Genomic DNA, 21371 nt, shown 5'->3' with positions numbered 1-21371 from the left:
AGCTTCACAAATTATTAAAATTTAAATAATCATCCTTGGGTTGCCTTTGCTATGTAGGGCTAAACACCATCACTCTTGTTGAAATTGAAGTAAGTGGTCTTTATCCAAGATCTTCAAAGAGCTTTGCTAATGAACAGATCGTATCATCTTGTCTGAAGATGAGAGAAACAAAGCCCGCAGTCAGGCCCCACAGGACAAAGGAAGCAACATAAGTATTAGTCTCAGACTTACAGAATCCCAGCCCTTCCTTGTCTTTTCACTTGATGATGGTAGGTTTAGTGTGTGTGTTCTTATGACAGGGGGTGGAAGGAAAGAAGGACAGAGAGGGACTTTTCATTTTCAATTCTAGAGACAAATTTCACTCTGGCTTACCATCTTGGTGGTTCTCGTGACCTCTAAGTGAGAGACTCCCCGGGGTCACGATACGGGCCAGAAGCAGAAGGAATCACTGTGCCACAGAGTCAGAGCACGGTGGCCCAGCATGAATGGCCCATACCCCAGTGGGTCATTAGCCAAACAGGAGGGAACTTGACTGATGAAAAACTGGCAAAGGGCTAAGGAAGACGGTTGTGCAAGACCACGTCAGTCCCTTCCTGCACCCCAGCCCCTGTTTGCCTGGGGCGTCATCATGCAGCCATTATGAGTTGTGCAATGAGCCCGGGTGCTTACACAGGCACAGGGAGGCTGGATGTGGCATCGGGACCACTTGGGTGATAGACACACACATGGAGACACATTTGCATAATGTTCTCTCCTCGTTAGAAAAATACGTCTTACTAAAGATTCCCGTGAATGCCGAACAACGCTGAAGCACAGAGGCAACGTTGTGGGGGTCAGATTGTAAGCACCAGTGAGCCCCAATAAATCCTACAGACAGGATATTTGCAGTGTGTCTTAGGGTTTCTAAATCACCCTCCATTTCCTCACCAAACTCAGTAAAATAATTGGAAAAGAAGTCATTAGCCCCCTTCTACGGAGGAAAACGAAACGGGAGGAGATCCAGTGATTTATTCAGTGTCCCGGAGCTGATGGGGGTGGGGGGGTTGGAACTAGAACCTGGAACTTTCTAGTGAGAGTAGAAGTGATCTTAAGGAGGGTGGCAAGAACCAAACTCCTCAGTCATTTTGTGGTGAGGAGAGACGTGGTGGTGGTGGGCGAGCCCTGCAGATTGTTCTGGATGGACCTGGCAATGGATCGTCCTCCCTGAAATCTTATCAGCCTACCATATGGTTGTTAGTCACGTTTTCTGTTATATTGAGCGTATTAATCTCACGCGAAAGTTGGAATTTCTGTCATTGCCGACGACGGAGGAATGCTTTTCGTTAAGATCCGGGGTTGTGTAAAGACCCCCACCAAGTCCCTTGGAGCACGGGGGTCGTGAAGAGGTCCTCCAGTTCTCGGCACGTTTGGAGAACTTCACACCTGCCGCCCGGGGTTCTCGTGGGGCTATTTACTTGGAACTCTTGGAGACCCACAGATGGAAATCTTTCTGAGAATATTGTTAACCGTGACGCTGCTGATACATGACCCCGGGCCTCTTCCTTGAGCTCCTGAGTCACCTGGGATAAAACAATGCGGAGTGGGAGGAAGCGGGCCATCCTCCCCAACCCTGCTCTGAGCACACACGCGCACACCTGCGGGCGGTCACGTTTTGTCTTTCCGGGGCATTCTTCAAAAGATCAGAGAAAGCCGGACACGTTATTCAGTAGTCGGTGAAGCAGGTGCCCTCCTCCCTTCCCCTGTCGTCCTCTTCTAGGGAAAACCCTGCACCCCAGGAGAGTGTGTGGTTTTCGCCTGCCCTCTCTGTGGTCTCATTCAGTTTATTTTCTCTGCCTGAGCAGAAAGATCGCACCTCTGCGATTGCCAAAGAAAGACCTTCCTCTGCCTTCTCTACCCTTCTTCCCCCTACAGGTACATTTTCATTTAGCGGATGAGTCACATCATGAACTAAAAGCTTGTGTTCACACTTAAAAGGGCTGTTCCTGATGGCTGGTTTTGAGTCGCACGCTAGATAAGCCTCACCTCGAATGTTAACGATTAGCCCACCATCGACCATTAGCTGCAACACGGGTGTAAATGTTTGACAGGAGAGCACACAGAGCGTGCGGGGGCCAGCGCCCGTGAGCGTGCAGGAAGTCAGTCGGTGGGAATGGAAAGGAACGTAGCGCATGTGGAAGCGGTCCGCCGTGGAAACCCTGGACAGTGTTTCTGTTAAATCATTTGTACATTGTTAAATGATTTACATTCTGATGGGATCTGGTAATCCCAGAACGGCAATTCCACACATTCCTCTGTATCCCGACCCTGACAGTCTATATCAATTACAGCGGCCGTAAAGCTCTCTCAGCTGGTTAAGCATAAAGAATTATTGTGCCCGATCCTTCCATATGGTCTCCTTGGTTCTCTTAGCCCACACTTGTAAGGTCGTTCGGTGGCAAATATTATTACCGTCTTTGAAATCACTAAGCCTTTTGAAAGAGCCCAAATGGTATCCCTCCCTCGAAACATACAGGCTTGCTCGAGCGCATTGCTTTGAATTCCAGGGTCCAGTTGTGGACCACAAAAGAAACGCATTAGAAAATCCATGAATCAGAGTTCGGTTTATAATTCGAGTGAAAAATAACTCTAGTTTTGGCTAACTTCAGTGACAGATATGGTTCCAAGAATATGTTGGCTGACACTGAGTCCTTACTTTTTTTAGTCGAAATGTAATTGACACATAATATTGTATTAGTTTCACGTGTACAACATAATGGCCCGATATTTGTACATTACCGTCCGTCCACATAGACATTTATTTCCTTGTGTTGAGAAGTTCCAAGATCTGCTTCTCTTAGCAACCTTCAAATATACAGTAACTATACCTCTTAGCAACCTTCAAATCTACAATGACTATAGTCACAATGCTGTACATTATATCCTCAGGACTTATTTATAAACTGAAAGCTTTTACTTTTTGGCCCCTTTCACCTTCCCCCCCCCCCCCTCCACCGCCGGCAACAACCAGTCTGTTCTCTGTATCTACAAATTTGAATTTTCTTTCTTTCTTTTACATTCTGTGTATCAGCACTATCATTCAGCACTTGTCTTTGTCTGTCTGGCTTACCTCACTTAGCATAATGCCCTCAAGATCTATCTATATTGTGACAAATGGCAAGATTTCATTCTTTTTTATGGCTGAGTAATACTCCATTACACACACACATACACACACACACACACACTTTTTTTTTCAAAATTTTATTTAAATTCTAGTTAGTAAATAAATAAAATAAATTTCTAGTTAGTTAACATATAGTGTAACACTGGTTTCAAGGGCAGAACTTAGTGATTCATCACTTACGTACAATGCCCAGTGCTTATACAACGTTTTCTTTATCCATTCACCCATTGATGGACACAGGCTGTGTCCATGTTTACAACTGGCTGTTGCAGCGAACAAGGCATGCAGACATCTTTTTGAGTTGGTTTCATTTCCCTTGGACCCGTCGCCAGAAGTGGAATTTCTGGATCACATGATCTGCGATAGTTCTATTTTTAAATTTTTGAGGAACCTTCATTCTGTTTTCCACAGTGGCTGTACCAGTTTATGCTCACCCCCCCCCCCCCCAGTGCACGAGGGTTCCCTCTTCTCCACCTGCTCTCCAACACGTGCTATTTCTTGTCTTTTTAATGGTAGCCATTCTGACAAGCACCAGCTGATACCTCCTGAGTCCCTGTTGACTCGGGGGCACTCACGCACTCAGGGAGGTCCCTTGCCGGACAAGAGGTTGGGGGATTGTTTCTGGTCTCCTCACGGCCACTAAGGCCTTGTGACTTGGGGAGAGTCCCTTGACATTTCTGGATTTCTGTTCTCAGTGAAAGCAGAGAGGACTGGGCTTGGAGACGACGGATGTTTATTACCTTGACCATAGTGATGGGGTCACAACGTTTGCATACGTCCAACGTCATCAAATTGTGTGCATTAAATGTGCAATTTTTTCTGTGTATCAGTTACACCTCAAAAAGCCGTTTAGAAAATGGATATGAACTATATGCATATTGAAAAATACATATATGAAATTTTTTTCAAAAACCAAGGACAGGTTTATACGCTTTTAAGACCATATCCTTAGATCATGATTAAATATTTAGGGGAAGAAATAATAGGAAAGAAGCATTTTTAAACTTAGACTCTGTGGCAGTGCTGGCCAGTAGAACTTTCTACAAGGACGAAAGTGGTCCGTACCTGCTCTGACCCCATGGTAGCCAGCCGCTGCATCGAACTGTTGAGTGCATAAAAGCAATGAGGGCATTGTAATGAGAAACTGTATTTTTAATTTTTATTTAACTTTAATTTAAAGAGTCACAATCCCATTATGACTTTTTTCTTTTCCATAAAGCCTTACTCCTGGTCCCAAAGTCAAGTTCACCAAGAAATCACCATTGGTTATCAAGTAACCTTACGCCACTGATGAATCAGATTCACAGATTTGTAACATTTCCCTAATTTCTCATCAAGATTTAAAGCTTTGAGGTGACTATGGAGATCCAGGACCACTGGGGTCCGCCTCTGGCTAAAAGCTGCGAATAGAATGTCGGGAATCATTTAGGGCCAAGTAATTCGGCACAGAGATATTCTCTGAGCGTTTGAGATTCTGGGAAACAGCTGAGAAAAAAGAGAGCGGGTCTTTTTTTAGGAGATGTCCTAAGGAAATCCTGTTAAAGGACCAAACTTACCTTTCTTTTTGGTTTGTCCCTCTAGGAGCTGATCGATGTTGACAGTGAAGTGGTGTTTGAATTAGCCTCCTATATTTTACAGGTGAGTTGTCCTGTCCTCATCTGGCTGTCCCAGAGCCATACGCAGTAGAGACGGGAGTAAGATTGAGCACACCCAGCAGGCTGCCATATTCACTACCTATTTGTCATCTTAATTATTTATGACACTAATAGGAAGGACCTACACCATGGCAGTCAATAGAGGCTTCTGGCATTCCAGAATTTTAAGACAGGGTCTCTCTGCAAAGGAAAATTGTGTGTATCACTTGAGCCTGGGGGAACCAAGGATCGTTCAGTAACTCCCTTTTCTTCAGGGTTAGTGCCCTCCCCCACTCTGGAGAAAGCCCAGTAAATAGCAAGATTTAACTGCCAAGAGAATCATTGCACATCCTATGGAAAGACAAGGAAAGGACAGGCCTTTCACTTACGGGTAAAAGAGGTATTAACGAAAATCGGCAGCACTGACAGTTTTAGTAACGCTGGCAAGATGAATTAGAAGGACGGCATTCATTTATTTCTTCCACAAAGATTTCTTAAACAACTGTTATATTCAAGATTCCTTGAAGGTTCCATGGCCCCTCCTTAGGATGACCAGAAAAGAGCCCACCATACAAAACAAGTAACATAAGACACTAAGCTGTTCTGCCCAGACACATGTTCAGATCCGGAATCCTCAATCCAGAAAAAGGTAGACAAGAGTCCAGAGGTAGAAACTTGCATTTTGCTGTTATGATCATTTTCTTTATACATAACTTTCTAAAGTTTAATTTTGTGTCTCATATTCATGTGGCAAATGCATGGTCCTTTCCCCATTGTCTTCCTATAGCAGATAGGACAGCAGCAGTAGTAAGCTGAGCTTACTCAGTAGAGAGGAGTGGTCATGACCGTGGAATGTATTTAAACGTCTGGAACACGGTACAGGAATGTTTCATTGACGTTGAGTTTTTTTCTTCTACAGGAGGCAAAGGGAGATTTTTCTAGGTGAGTTTACAAAAGGATTTGTTTTCTTAATGTGCTCTGTTAATCTTTATTAGAAGAAACTATTCTTTCTATACTTTATAGGAGGGCAGTGCTTTAATGTTAGATATTAACGAGGAGTGCCTGGATGGCTCAGTCGGTCGAGCGTCCGACTTCGGCTCAGGTCATGATCTCACAGTTTGTGAGTTCGAGCTCCACGTCGGGCTCTATGCTGACAGCTCAGAGCCTGGAGCCTGCTTTGGATTCTGTGTCTCCCTCTCTCTCTGCCCCTCCCCTGCTCACGCTCTGTCTCTCTCTCAAAAGTAAATGAATGTTAAACAAAATTATTTAAAAAATTGAATATATATATATATATATATTGATGAGAGCCACCTCTCAACTTGTCAATTGAAGCAGACGTATCGGGCAGAGGAAACATAGTAACAGCAAGGAGGATATTCTGTACTAAATGAAAAGCCCAGAGATCACTAAAGCAGAGATCAGCACCCACTGTCACACATGGCCACTAGTGAGGTTTGTCAGCTGGAACCTAGAGCCTGAAGTCACCACTCTGGTGTGAACAGGGCTTTAGATTATCCCGCAATGTGGACATTTTTTCTCTCTCTCCGTTTTAGTCTCCTACTCCTCCAAAGGGCAAAATGCTATCCCATGGGGAGATTTCCTTCATGAAAGTATCTCAGTTCCCCACTTCTCCTTTTCTTCCCTCTCTAGATATTCCGTCGGAGAGAATGTAAACACTTAACCACCGGGGACACTGTGCACTGGTTATTAACTTGTGGAACTGCCAGCTTCTCAGTGCCGTTCATTTCTGAAGCTTGGCCCATCGGCCAGCGTGGTTGAATCGCCTCTCATTTTCTCACGATCGTTAGTGGAGCCCTCAGAGTAGGGAGTTGTAGACGTCCACCAACGGGACTGTCTGCTCAAAGACAGACATTATTCCAGGCATTCTGCTTTCTTGAACTCCCCGAGAGATGTCTGGGATAGCTCATATTTTAGAATCAAGGTCTAAATGTACAAGAAAACAGAGTGTCTGGGCATAGCATTCTGACTCATCAATAGGAAATAAGCAAAATTGGTATTAAAATTAAGAAACACTAGGGCACCTGGGTGGGTCAGTCAGTTGAGCGTCCGACTTCGGCTCAGGTCATGGTCTCACAGTTTGTGAGTTCGAGCTCCACGTCGGGCTCTATGCTGACAGCTCAGAGCCTGGAGCCTGCTTTGGATTCTGTATCTCCCTCTCTCTTTGCCCCTCCCCTGCTTGCACTCTGTCTCTCTCTCTCTCTCTTTCAAAAATAAATAAACATTAAATTTTTTTTTTAATTTTCTTTTTCAACGTTTTTTTATTTATTTGGGGACAGAGAGAGACAGAGCATGAACGGGGGAGGGGCAGAGAGAGAGGGAGACACAGAATCGGAAACAGGCTCCAGGCTCTGAGCCATCAGCCCAGAGCCCGACGCGGGGCTCGAACCCACGGACCGCGAGATCGTGACCTGGCTGAAGTTGGATGCTTAACCGACTGCGCCACCCAGGCACCCCTGTTGTTTTTAAATCTTTATCAGAAGATTCTAACATCTGGGGTGCCTGAGTGGCTCAGTTGGTTGAGCATCCATCCACCTTCGGCTCAGGTCATGATCTCACGGTCCGTGAGTTCGAGCCCTGCGCTGGGCTCTGTGCTGACAGCTCGGAGCCTGGAGCCTGCTTCAGATTCTGTGTCTCCCTCTCTATGCCCCTCCCCTGCTCCCTCTCTCTCTCTCTCTCTCTCTCTCTCTCTCTCAAATAATAGATAAACATTAAAAAAATTTTTTTAAAGAAACACAAATCCTGACTCTACTCCATGATGGGACTTGTATGTTTTCTCATGCTTTGGCAGATTTGATCTAAACTACTTCAGTTGGTGGCTTACCTGTACTTGTCTAGATTTGTCAAGTTCATGCGGCCTGGTTTGTGAAGCCTTCGCTGTTTTCTCTTTGGTCTCCATGTGCATATCTAAAGCTTTCTAACAAAGCCTGAGGTGTATGTTCTCATTCCGATATCTCAGCAAAAGCAAAAAACCTAGTTTATGATTTAAAACAAGGGTCAGTTTGGGGTGCCTGGGTGGCTCAGTCAGTTAAGCGTCTGACTTCAGCTCAGGTCATGATCTCGCGGTTCGTGGGTTCAAGCCCCGTGTCGGGCTCTGTGCTGGCAGCTCAGAGCCTGGAGCCTGCTTCGGATTCTGTGTCTCCCTCTCTCTCTGCCCCTCCCCTGTTCATGCTTTGTCTCTGTCTCTCAAAAATAAGTAAATGTTAAAAAAAAAGGGGGGGTAAGCCAACATTTTCTGTAAAGGGCCAGATGGTAACTAATCTTGGATTTTGCAGGCCATAGAGTCTCTGCTGTAATTACTCAGCTCTCCCTTTGTAGGTGCAAAAGAAGCCGTAGACAACAGGTAAATAAAGGAGTATAGCAGTGTTCCAATAAAACTTCATTTATAGACTTGGAAATTTGAATCTTGTATACATTTTCTTGTATCCTGAAATACTGTTCTTTTGAATTGTTTGTTTTCTAACCATTTAAAGAATATAAAAGCCAGTCTTAGCTCATGGGCCATACAAAAACCAGCAGAGGGCTGGTGGGTTGCAGTGTGCTTACCCCTGATTCTAAAATTAGTCCCTTCAACCCAGTTTGAATATTTGCATAAGGAGACCTCCAGGCCCCTTGTGTTTAGGCTTCCCAAGTTCTTGCTATAAAGCAGAGGTAGTCAATTTTTTTTTTAACTGAGGCTTTTTTACAGCCTTAGCAGGAGACCTTAAACATTATAGGTGGCCAGTAACCATTCAGTGAATTTGTTGGATGAAACATTTTGAGGATATAGAAACTACGTTTTCTTTTTTTGTTATTGTTGTTGTTTTGGTTTTTGGGGGGGTTTTTTTGCAGTTGTTACTTTTTTATGCCCTTCATTTGGTATTGGAATTTGGGGGTTTTGATAAATGCAGCTTTATATCTTACAAAGACTTCCGATCCCTTGAAAAACAGTTTAACAACCCCAGGTGCAATCGATTCTCCAAAGATACTCTTCCCCCCTTTTCTTTGACCAGCCCCGAACTCCGCTGTAGATATTATTTATTTTTGAGAGTACCCTGACAGGATGGAACGTGAACTGTGAAGTCGTCTGACCCCACAGATCCTGGGAACGTTTGGCCTCAGGGATTGCCAGGGAGGAGGAAGTTGTAGGCCTGGCCTCCCAGTAATTCATGGTCCCTTAATGAGCCTGTGGAATGCTAGCTCATGGGGCTCAGAGAAACAAAGGATCCTGGTTTAGCTTCATTTGTCAAAGTGCTGCCTCTCGGTTTGTTTGTCCCCAGCTGTCTGGGGAGAGAAACAGCCTTCACGGGAGGGAGAGGTCAGACACCTTATCCCAAAGGTCACTCTATGTGCCAGGGTAGACCTCCCGTCGCGGAAGGTGGAGGTGATCTGTTCCGTGCGGTGCCCTGATCAACACCTGTCATCTGCAGCAGGCCCACGGTCTGTGTGCAAGAGTGGCCTGGCGTTTTGGAATAAGAGAAGGTCATTCTAAATTCCTTGTTGGTGCCTTTTCCCATCTATACCCAGGGAAATCCCCAAAGCATTAACGTTGAGCACATTTAGTTTGGTGGCTGAACATTAGGCGTTTTAGGTGTCCTAGTCTGAGAAGTTTAGTATTGTAGAGTTACGTTCGGTCTATTAATAATACTTCATGCAGGACTGTGCATTAAGTTCTGTGCATTACATTTAACTGAAAGGCTTTGACTTGTATACATACCCGTCAATAGAATATGTTTTGCTGAACAGCATCAATAAAATGAGGGGTCCGCTTCGATCGCACAGAACACTGCGGCATGGTCCAGGGCTTAAGTCTAGGATATTCTAGAATCTAGAGGATTAAAGAACCTTTTTAACTAATGGTCGCCCACAAAAGACAAAGTAACCTTTTCATAGCCAGAGGGTACCGAATCGAACTTCCTGAAAGGCTGTTTTGCTCTAGATGTGACTGTTCTGTAGATTTACATGTCAGGGAACATACACAACTACATTTCAGTGGAATGAATATTACACATCTAAAAATTATGGGAGCAGTTTCCTTGAAGTATAAGGACAAGGGAGAAGTCAAAAGTGCTAATGTACTTTAACCAGGAGAACTGTATACGGACAGCACGGAATCATAATTCTTCTTCCTCCTGCCCCTCCCAGGCTCTTCTGTTTCTGCTTTTGGACTCAGTCTTGCCTAGCAGACCCCTGGAGGCTTATTCTTACCAAGCTCCCCTTTTCTTTCCTGTGAATGGAAACGCTCACTTTATCTTCTTGGACTTTACCATGAGATGTCGGGTTGAGCGTTGCTGAGAAGAAATGGCTAGGGTACATAGAGATCGATAAGAAGTATTGTCCGGGGCAGGAAGAAATCTATGTCATAGTCTAACATATTGTGGACAGATTTGTGAGCCCTCATTAAAGGTTTGGGAAATAGCCTTGTCGAAAAATAATATTTTCTCACTTGTATTATTTTCCTTAGCACAGCACGATAAGCGTTCTTCACTTCCTGGTGTCTGCGTGTGTACAAAAATGGATGTCCTTCCACAATCAGGAAATGTAGAGTTGGCATTTCTGTTTAAAAACAATCGAATAGCCTAAGACCTGCTATCCTTGCCAGCTCTAGAGGCAAATATTAGGTTGAAAAGGATCAACACGGTTTAAAAACAGAAAGTTCTCATTTGATCATCCCTCCTGGACACTCGTCAGCTAACACACGTTTCCATACTTTATGCATCAGAAACACTGCAGTGGCTTGAGTGCTGAACACTGACATTTCCTATTTTAAAAATTTAAAGGGAAAAGCCTTGGGTTATTATAGAAAAAAATAAGATTTTCTTCCTCGAAAAGGTCAGTGCAGGAACACCTCGTTTAATCAACTGAACAGGATATCCAAATTGTATAGTTACATTGTAACTTAATTTTTTTTAATGTGTTATTTAGTTTTGAGAGAGAGACAGAGACCGAGACAGAGTACACGTGGGGGAGGGGCAGAGAGAGAAGGAGACGCAGAATCCGAAGCAGGCTCTGGGCTCGGAGCTGTCGGCACAGAGCCCGATGCGGGACTCGAACTCACAAGCTGTTGCGATCATGACCTGAGTCAAAGTTGGACGCTTGGCCGACTGAGCCTCCCAGGCGCCCCAGTTACGTATTAATGCCACAGAAGACTTATTGCTACATTGTACACAAGAACTTGATTTTTCGTTTTTTTCTCTAAGGAGACCTTAACTGAAAACCCTCATAGCCAGTCTCTCTTCCTGATGTTGAGAATCACCTCACACTTTACTTTCTGTCAACCCTTTTGATACTCTCAGAAGGGTGCCACCAAAAGAGGGGGAAAAGATCATTTTAAACTTTTTGCCAAATCAGTGAACTGATTAAAAAAAAAAAAATGTTTTATGCCAAACAGCACACATAAATGCCTGAGTCACACTACCTTTGGTATAAAGAACCATCCAAACATTAACCGGGACCAGTAAAAAACATCTGTTCTATAGAATTTTTTCGTTAACAGGATTTAATTGAAACCAGATCAGTAAAGCTCTGTTACCCTGGGCCGTCCCTTGGGCCCTGGAAATATCTTTGTTATAGAGGACCGGATGCACTGACGCTAATCATTAAAACAGGATTCTACCAGCAAAACATTTCTCAGGACCAGTAAGCAAACAGCACCTGAAAAAGACTGATGTGAAGAGCATTTCATGTAAAGGTCCATGGGCCACGTGGTGCTTACCTGTTCAGAGACTGTCATGTGCCTGAGAGGCAGGGGAAGGAAAACCTACATCTGCAGGCTCTGTCTGTTCCAAAATAAACAACGGCCACAGAAAAAGAAGCGACGCTGTGATTGAGTACTTAGGGTTCAGTTTATATGACATCTGCACAAACTTAAACACAGGTCCAAGTGAGAGAGTATTAGCCCAGCGGAGTTCAGTGGTATGCAAGAAATTTTGCTGTGTCCTGATTTATCAGCCTGCAGGTTTCTAATTCTATCTCTTAAAATAATAATAATTATTATTATTATTATCTAATGCGTTTTGAAATGGAGTGAGGGAGGGAGGGGCAGAGAGAGAATCTCAAGCAGGCTCCCTACTGCCCAGTGCAGAGCCCGATGTGGGGCTCGAACTCATGAAACTGTGAGATCATGACCTGAGCCGAAACCAAGAGTCAGACACTTAACCGACTGAGCCACCCAGGGTGCCCTGTTCCTACCACTTTTTAATTGGTGTCTTGAAAGAAACTAGTTGGCAGTGATCGTATAGTAAGCAAAATAGATTTGCTGAGAGTCTTAGGTAGAGTAAGAAATACTCAGACAGTGGGGTTTGGAATAGTGAACATTTAGAATAGAACTGGTATCTTTACCAGTTTGAATTGTATCTTTAATACCCCAAATTGCGAATGTCCCTGTTGGAAACTTAGTAGAAAAGTCCTCTGTGAAGCTTAAAACACATCTGTCAGCCCAAAGGAGAGTTTTTGTGGGAATAATTTAAATGTATGTAATTCTCGTATGTTATTTCACACACAAAAAGAGAGAGGGAGAGAGAGAGAGAGAAGGGGTATGTGATGGTTTTCCCATAATTTAAGAAAGGACTTTGAGCGAGAAGCAGCTGGAATATTTCACGCCCGCAAGACCTTTTGAAAAGGAACAAAATCTGTGAAAATTTGAAACAAAATGTTCAAGTGGAAAAGTTATAAATTGTTACAGAAATCTTTGTTTTATGCACAAAATTCCATTTTCCTGAGCTTTTCAAGTGTGTAATTCACATTTTCTGAGCATAGGAAAATATTCAGACGGGGGATTTTGTAGGACGATATCCTTCAAGTCCTGTGGGAATCGTTTAGCTATAAAGGAAGGGGGAGATTTTGTATTATGACAGCTGCCTCTTTTGTGAAGCATTTATTTAATAGCAATATGGTATTTCGAGTTGACCTTGTGAATAGCGGAAAGGCTCGTGGCTATAACACTATGTCAGTTTTTCACAATTAAGATTCCCAGTCTAAGGGAGAAGTAGAAAGTCAATCAGTTGCTGCTGCTTGTTTCATTTGCGTGTAATTACTGTCTTCAATTGTAGACTTCTAAAATGTTTAAAAACTTGTTTCGAATTTTGCAAGTTCCCAACTATGTTAGAAACTCACAAAACGTTTTGCATCACCCTAGGAAGCCAGACTCACTCGTCAAGAAAGAAATCTGTACTCAGATAAATTGGTAGTTAGCGTCAGAAAATAAAGGCACACAATTCATAAATGTTGGCAATGTTCCCCCTCCACGGAGCGTAGCCTGTTTATCCGTGATCCAGACCCAGAATCCAGAATCCCGTGCTGGAGAAGTCTCAGCGGGTCCTCAGGTTGCCAGTGTCTGCAAATGTTCACACAACGATAGGAGAAGTGTTACAGGCAACAACATCCCAGCTACGAGCTTTTCCAGCCCCCCCTACACACTTCTAAAAAAAGCATGTGATTGGGAGAAAATAGGCAAGCACCTCATTTTCTTTGTTGTAACCAGGACTTGAACTTGGTACAAACAAACAAACAAACAAACAAACAAAAAAAAACAGGGAGGAAGGAAAAGGAAAGAAATTGTTCCCTGCGTGGTTTTTAAAGATCAGCAAAGAAGAAAAAAATATACAACTTGCCTTATTAATCTTAGAGTTTTCTAGATTCATTGTACCATTGAATAAAGTCGTACAGATCCACAGTGTAGGTCTGAAGCTTTAGGGTGTCGGTGATGTTTCTGAACTCTGAAATTTGTGGATTTTAGACGGGGGCAATTCAGGGTGTTCCTGAACACCATGATAGTGTCTGGGGCACTATCCTGGAACCTAACCTCTTACTGTGCCTGCACCAGAACATGGATATTTGCGCCAAGTGGGGCAGAGAAAGGTCCAATGTTGCCTCCTATTAAAAGGTTAGGATTGCCACCAAGGGTGTTACAGAAATGTCTGTTTCTTAGAGCTTTTTGGATTTGGGAATTACGGATAATGAGGACCTGTAGGGCTCTTTTACTTGGGAAATCCCTCTCCCTGGGGAACTTGACCTTCACGATAGCCTTATAAAACACGGAGGCATTAGTGTTAGTGAAAAGGCATCACGTGGCCTCGCCTGAATTGCAGGACAACCCTCCTTGTTACGCTGGTTTGACTTTCTGGGCTTAGCGCTCTTTTGTGTTTTAGTGCCGTGTGCATCGAAACCACTGGGTTCAGGAAGAATTCTGCCGCACTAAGCATTTTCTCTGTGTCCCAGATTTGTCCTGCAAATTATGGACATCTCATTGAACCTGAGGAGAATCTTCTGAAAAAGTGTTTCCTCGTGTTTTTAAAGGGAAACAAACCCATGTGGATTTTGCTAATCCTCTGATCAAATTTGATTTTTGCTTCCTTCGCTTTATGGTGTCTTGGTTAAATCTGTTGTTGCTGTTATTTGCAGCAAATTCCTTGTTTGATATATTGCTAGAAATCTTAGAATGTGTGCTTAGTAGATCATTTGAACGTCCCAGATATGATAAGCAGTGTAGGTGGTAGGAAAGAGACACATTATCTCAAAAATCCCCCTAAATCAAAGACCGGAGCAACACTGAGAGTCCACTTCCCAAAAGTTTGGAATAATATCTGGTGAATGTTAAAAATGAGAAGACTTTGGGTTGATTTGCAGTGTAGCAAATGACTCTCCAAGGGGCCTTTTTTCTTTTTCTAAAAATGGAACATGAACCATTTTAGGCTGTCTTATACATCGGCATTTATCAAGTGCACTGAACTCTGGGGGGAAAATGTCTGAGTCGATGACCCTGAAAGAGGAAACTGGGGACTTCTAAGACGTTCATTAGGTCGTAGCTTCCCACGCCTTTGGAGATGCAGTGACCGGGTCTGCCATCAGGGCAGCCGTCCGATACGCGGCCACAGAGTGGGGCCAGATCATTTCGCTGGGCTGACCACCTCTAAGTTAGCACAGATGTTTACAGACAGCAGAAGGGCAAATAAAACATTTCTACATAGCTGTCCTGTGGGAAGGATTAAGAGCCATGGATCCCTTCCAGAATGTAATGGATTTGGATGGGCTTCACGCCTTCGTGATTTCTTGTTGTATTTGTCCGTGTGACCTTGCCCTGGGGGAGAGCTGGAGAAGCCACGGCAGGCTCCCGCCAGGAAATCAAGCCTGCGATGGTCATCGGGGAAACTTGTTTGCCAACAAACTAGTGTTTGGTGCGTAAGACGATCCCTTCCTCCTTTACCTTCCTCCTTCCCCAAATATACTCTAAATGTGATGAGTGTGAGAAAACCCAAACTCCGGCTTCAGCTGAATTTGCTCCCCCCGCGGCTTCGGCCAGCACAAGTTCATCCCACAAGAGTGAGTAGCTTTTGATAGGTAAGGTGCCGCTGATGATCAGTGAATCGAAGCCCTGTTCTCAGGGTGCCTGTGGTGAAACAGGGGAGGTGAGATCCAGAAATTCATCCCCGCGGGCTCTCAGGTGTTCGGTGAACCGAATATTTGCTTGAACGATTCCTTAATAGGATGCGAGTAAAAATTCCAAACCCTGCTTGGGAACTGAATTTTCCCAAACACAGGGGGTTCACCCATTTGAAAACCCCCAGTGGCTGGCCGTTGCCTACTGGGTACGTGTGAACTCCATGAAAATGATACTCCTATTTCTTTTCTCCACCCAGGCCCTACCCCAAAGCTGCTGCTTCCACCAGAGCTCACAGGGGCTCTCTTTCCTCTGAGCTATCGAATGCGTTGTTTGAATCAACGTGATCGACTACTGCCCTTAATCAGTTACCTTTCTGTTCTCGCTCATGCCGCCCCGCTAACTCGCGAGTGCCTCTTGGATAAAGACTGTGCCTTATCTTTTTTGGAGCCCCCTACACTGTTTTCCCCTGTCTAGCAGGGGCTCCCCAAATACCTTCAACTTTTTAACGATTAATTGATAAATCCTTGCCTAACCACGTAGATGACAGCTGCTGTAGTACTTGGATTTGTTGCATCATATGGTAACACGTTGAGCTGTTCTTCTGGTCGGCTGTGCAGAAACACCACTGACACCATTTCTCAGTCCACTTGGAAAGCACCCGGAGAGCAGCTGTGTCCCCACCCAGTCCCCGCCCCCCCCCCCCCCCCCCCACCGTGTGTTTCTCTGTCACCACATAAATGAACCGAACCGAAAGTCCTGGAACGGTTTGCCCGCTGGCACTTGGTATGCAAAGGGTAGCCGCTGTGATCCGTTGCCCGGGGCAGCATTTCCGGGAGGGTGGGTTCTCCCAAGGGGCACATCCTCCAGTCTGCGGCGTGGATATCGGGGTGTCTGCTGTCCAGCTGCCTCAGGAGCTCCCCATCTGTGACTGTGCTGCCCTTCTGTCCTTCCTTCACATGTACTTCCTGAGCTCCTGTCTCCTTGCTGTCTTGATGTTATCGCTCAGCCTCCCAGGGGCCAGCATCTGCCTTGCTCTGTGCGAGGAGCACAGAAGCTGCTACTGTGGCCTTGGTTAGAACTGTGGACCGAGGCAGGCTCCACGGGGTGAGCCCTTGCCAGCGGGGCAGGGGCCGTGAGCTGCTCTAAAGGCCAAAGCCATCCCAAGGAGGAGGCCAGTAATTGCCTCTGGAGGTGAAGAGTGCGTGCAGACCCCAGTGCCCTGGCCCAGCGGGGATGCAGGTCTGTTGAGGGTGCAGAGAGGGGTCAAGCCTCTGAAGAAGCCTGGTTACAACTAGGGGAGTTTTAAGTGTCCTTCTAACCTGACAACATGGGAGCTTGGGGGGGGAGGGGAACAGAATTTCTGGTGCCGGGACCTGCGTCTAGGATCAGATAATCCACTTCCCACTCTTGGAGTCATTTCCAGGTCTTGTCAAAAGCAAGAGTCATTTCTTTCTTTCTTTCTTTCTTTCTTTCTTTCTTTCTTTCTTTCCTTCCTTCTTTCTTTTTTTTATCTTTATTTATTTTGGAGAGAGGGAGAGAGAAACGAGCAGGGGAGGGGCACAGAGAGAGGGAGACAGAGGATCTGAAGCCGACTCCGCACGGACAGCAGCGAGCCGATGCTGGGGCTCGAACTCAAGAACTGTGCAATCGTGACCCGAGCCAAAGCCTGATGCTTAACCAACTGAGCCACCCAGGTGGCCCAAAAGCAGAAGGTTTTTTTTTTTTTTTTCTCATATTTTGGACAACAGTCTCCAGGGTGCAGACGATCCGAGCAGAGAAAACCAGCATTGTGTGTTCTTGAGGGAAACAGCTCTCAAGGAGAAGCAGTCAGGTTGCCCGTTGGGGCCCCCAGAGCCCGTGATGGGACCCCAGGAGCTTCTCCCACAGACACTGTTGACCCTTCTCTTCCCAGATTTGTGCTGCTCAGGGGCCCTGGGCGTGTGCCCCGCTCCACATACGGGCCATCTGTGAGCACGATGCCCTGTCCTGTTCTGTGCCCCAGAGGAGAGGCCTTCTGGGCTCTGCACCTCATGTGTTCTCTTTCCTCTATATTAAATCAATCAATTAAAAGGGAGCACCCCTTCCTACCCCCCTCCCCCGTCCAGATGTGGGGGAACAGATGTGGGGTCTCGGCTGAGGCCGCCGGGGCGGGGCGGGGCGGGGCGGATCACGCAGTGCGGTGGTTTTCTCGGAGGGTGAACCATTCCTTGGCATTGTCTGTGTGCCCTCCCTGTCTTCCAGCAATGAGGTGGTGAGGAGTGACTTAAAGAAGCTGCCGGCGCTCCCCACTCAAGCCCTGAAGGAGCACCCCTCCCTGGCCTACTGGTAAGCCACACCCCCTCGGTGCACCCATCAGGAGCGAGCCCTCCCGGGGCACTAGGGGCCCGGGGCACCAGGACCCCAGCCGGCCCCACTCCAACTTGTAGAAGCGGCTTAGGTCTTGGCCAAACCATTTTCAGCATGTATTTAAGTGGCATGGTTTGCCATTTTCTATTTTCTTTCTCTTAAGAAAAAAAACCGTCTAAAATTTCACTTTGGATGCTTTGCCTCCTTGGAGACCCTTTCATGTGCTGCTCGAGTTTCATTCTGGAATCCCTGTCATTTGATGACAGGATGTGTGAGGTTTGGAGATGTGGGAGAACTGCTGGTTTTTTGGTTTTTTTTTTCATTTGCAGAAGAGAGAGATTGATTCTTTGATTTTCCCACAATGTTTCTTATCTCCTGATTTGGCCGCCTTGGAACATTACACCCTAGTTCATCCGTCAGGCCCCGGATTACTGATTCCGGACAAAACAGGCGCGCGAAAGGGTCCTGGATTGTGGTTCTGGTCACGATCGGGTGGGGCCTGTGTCCCCGGGTGGCCCTCACCACCGACCCAGGAGGAGTGCACTGCCATGGCCCTCGTGTTCCTTCTGAGTCCTTTGCAACAAGCAATGAGTGCTTTTATTAACAACAACAACAAAAGTAGTAATAATAAAACAAAAGTCGCAGGTCAGTCCTGATAAACTGTAACATGCGACGCTTGTAAACACCTCTTGAATCTGCTTTGTGCAACGTCTGGATTGCTAACATTTCATCTCGTCTGGACACTTTTCCAGGCAGCACACTAGTGGCTCAGTTATTCAGGTGGCTCCCAGAGATTCCAATGGCTGGGTTAGGGCGGGTGGTGATGCACACGGCATTAGCGGGTTCAACTCTGGGCCACAGGTCGTTTCTCCTCAAGAGACCAAGCGATGGGGCAGCGGGAGCAGAAATGAGACGCTGAGTCCCAGGGGCAGAGAGCCCCCCTGCCCCCAGGGTGCTGGCACCCCCCGTCCCCCACCGTCTCGTCTCTCTGAGCTGGTTTTTTGCCGCACGTCCTGCACAAACATAGAGGTGGATACATAGTGGCTTTATAGAATCCTAACCTGCCCCCCCAGGGACAGAATCTGTCTCACCTGCAGGCTCACCCCTGCACGTGTCCGCTCCCACGCTGCCAGCTTGGCGGCCTGCACCTGTGCACACCAACAGACGACGCTCCTGTCCCCTCGCTCATGGAGCCGCGCTGCCCTCTCCCCGGTCCCCCGTGTCCCCTGGGCCTCATCGTCCGTGTCCCCCTCCCCCACCAGCTGTTTGCATTGGGGAAACCAATGGTGAAAGAGTTAGAGACACGAGAATATAGTTCTGGAGACCAGTAGTTCCTGCACGAAGGGGATGAATTTGCCAGGCGGGGGCTGGGTTTTCTGGGGTCAGAGTTGCTTTTAATCTAAACCATCCCTCAGCGACCTCCTCATTCATTTGTTTCCTGGCACGTGCACCCTATGCTTACCAGCTCCTTCTCAGTCTCTGTGTGTGTGTGTGTGTGTGTCTCTCTCTTTCTCTCTTTCATGATCTCCACAGTCTGTTCCACGCTCACGTGTTACTTCTAATACAGAAATGTCTTCCTTCATGTTGCTCTCGTCATTTGTGTCCATATGAACAGCTTCGTCTCTACCGACACCCCTCCAATCTCTGGGGCCCGGCCAGCGCTTTCCCTGGGCCTCACTTGGACCCAGTGGCACCCGTGCCCCTGTGTGTACTCACGGGGAAGACACGGAACGGAGGAAGTGAGATTTTTGAAACAGGTGCCCTCAGGGAGCACAGCCCAGCCTAGGCACAGACACGCCAGCCGCATGGCCCATCTTGTTGGTGCATTGCCGGAAAAATGCCTTATTCACTGCAGTTGGCCGGTTGAAGTCGGTCTCTATATTCCAACCTACTCATTTGGATTTCTAAAAAGCAAAAACTTCAGGAAGGGATAAATGCTATTCGTGCTTCGTAGACCGGAGACAGACTTGCGTGTCCGTAGACTTTCCTCGGCTACAGCATCATCATGCGTCTCTACGATTAACCATGACCCCTTGTCGGTGGAAGAGACTTTCACTCGCTCTGACACCACAGTCTGTCGGGTTGCCCACAGCCTCATGTTGCCCTGATCGTCCCTGAAGGGCAACGGATATTTGCCCTTCTTCCAGGCTCTCCCGCTCTCGCTAGACTTCACGGATGCGGCAGACAACCCTTAGGCTGGACTAAGCCATGGGGAGCCCGTCCACACTAGTCGGGAAAGGCATCACAGCTTAGAGAGCAAAGCCGTGGGGTTTAGAATCCCAGCCACGTCTCTGAATAGCACGGGAAGCTTCAGTTACTTCTCTGCCGCCTCAATTTCCCACCCATAAAGCGGAATTAACCATACCTACTGGATCCAGACTGTAAGCAAGAGCAGAAGAAGTCACATAATGCAATTAGCATGTAGTGAAAGGTACATCATAATGCTGAGTAATCGTGCAGTAATGCTTTCTGCTAATTTTCCCCAAGCGTGTAACCAGCTTGGACTTCTATTCCATGGGATTTCCCTTTCGGGGGACAGGTGACGTAGACGGTTAGAATTACGCGCCCAGGGCCATAGAACAGAGCAGTAGCAGGGCCCTGACCTGGATTCTCTCAAGGGCCTAGCTTGCAAATGCTGGGCATCCCCCCCCCCCCCCCCCCGCCAAACCACCCCTACAGGGTATGCAGGGGCATCTATCTTTACTCCAAAATCACTGACCAGTGCAGGCGATGGCTCCTGCAAGACAGGGAACCATATCGCCATCCCCGTGGGTTTTCTGGGCCGCTGCCTGCAGAGAGATGATCTCCCAGAATGACGTGGCTAGGCACAGTCGGCCGGAATCATCTGTCTTCCTCCTTTATGTAACACAGTGTCCTCCAAATAGCGTTTTGGGATTCTGTGGCTGGTGCCTTTGTTACAGTTATCCCATCGATAACTCCCTACCAGAGATCCGGGGTAGCTGGGAAACTGTCCACAGAGCCCAGTGCACTTGGGCTATCTGTAAATTCCAGAGGAAGGAGGAGGGGGGCAGGGAGCAGAGTGGGTTCTCAGTCAGCGTGGCGCGTGCTGGGTCCATGGTGTTTCAGAGCGGGGAGAGCTGGGGAAGGAGAAGCTGCATACCACAGTCTCACAGATGGCCTGGGTCAGCAGGAGGTACAGAGAAGCGAGGGGCGGCAGGTTCCTGCAGCTGTCAAGCCCTGAGAAGCCATTTAGTTGGCAAACAGCTGAACAGCTGCCTGACGGCGTTTCTGACTTTAACCAGTGTTTGTCTGAGCCTCGACTGTGTTCGCAGCTACAGCCCTACGTTGATGTTTATCTCGCCTTCGCCGCCCCGGGGACCTTCTCTCCCCAAACTGGGAAGGAAGTTGGCTCCTGTCGCCCCTGAGTTGCTTACCCCTGGATCCACAGGTTGACCTCACAAAATTCGAAACCCTGTGCTAGGAAACACGCCCAGCCCAGCCGCTGATTGAGGGGGTGGGCAGGGAGAGAGAAGAGCAGACCCTGAAGGTCTCGCTCTGAAGGTCTGGTGAGGTGGGGGGCCCAGCCCGAACACGACGCTGCTGGAGACTTCGCTCAGGAGAAGGGCTCTGTCACACTCAAAGCGGAGGGGTTGTCTGGGAGCCAAGGAGAAAGGGGCATCTGCCCCTCTCCAAACATGTCCAGGAACCACCGAAATGACTCTCCAGCCAAAGGAAGCCTCCTTGGAGCTAGCCAGTTCCTGTTCAGGGTGTTTAGAAAAGTGCTTTCTTGTCAAGTCAGGTAATCTTCACGTACACCAGTTTTCGGAATACTAAAATGAAGAGACAGCCGTTGAAGATTCAGAGAGCGATCGGAAAGTCAATAAATTAC

General features: G+C 46.9%; 1 protein-coding gene across 5 annotated transcripts in view; it reads left to right on the top strand.

The window, feature by feature from the left end:
* Positions 1–21371, top strand: part of FRMD4A (FERM domain containing 4A) — a 616540-nt gene that overhangs the window by 499440 nt on the left and 95729 nt on the right. For all 5 annotated transcript variants that reach the window (XM_043563478.1, XM_043563479.1, XM_043563484.1 and 2 more), the window contains 3 exons: positions 4745–4801; positions 5717–5739; positions 17417–17500. In XM_043563478.1, coding sequence (XP_043419413.1) covers positions 4745–4801; positions 5717–5739; positions 17417–17500 — 164 coding nt within the window. The remainder of the gene's footprint in view (positions 1–4744; positions 4802–5716; positions 5740–17416; positions 17501–21371) is intronic.

The sequence above is a fragment of the Prionailurus bengalensis genome, chromosome B4, assembly GCF_016509475.1.
Source record: "Prionailurus bengalensis isolate Pbe53 chromosome B4, Fcat_Pben_1.1_paternal_pri, whole genome shotgun sequence".
NCBI lineage: Eukaryota > Metazoa > Chordata > Mammalia > Carnivora > Felidae > Prionailurus > Prionailurus bengalensis.
This window is presented reverse-complemented; position numbering and strand designations above follow the sequence as displayed.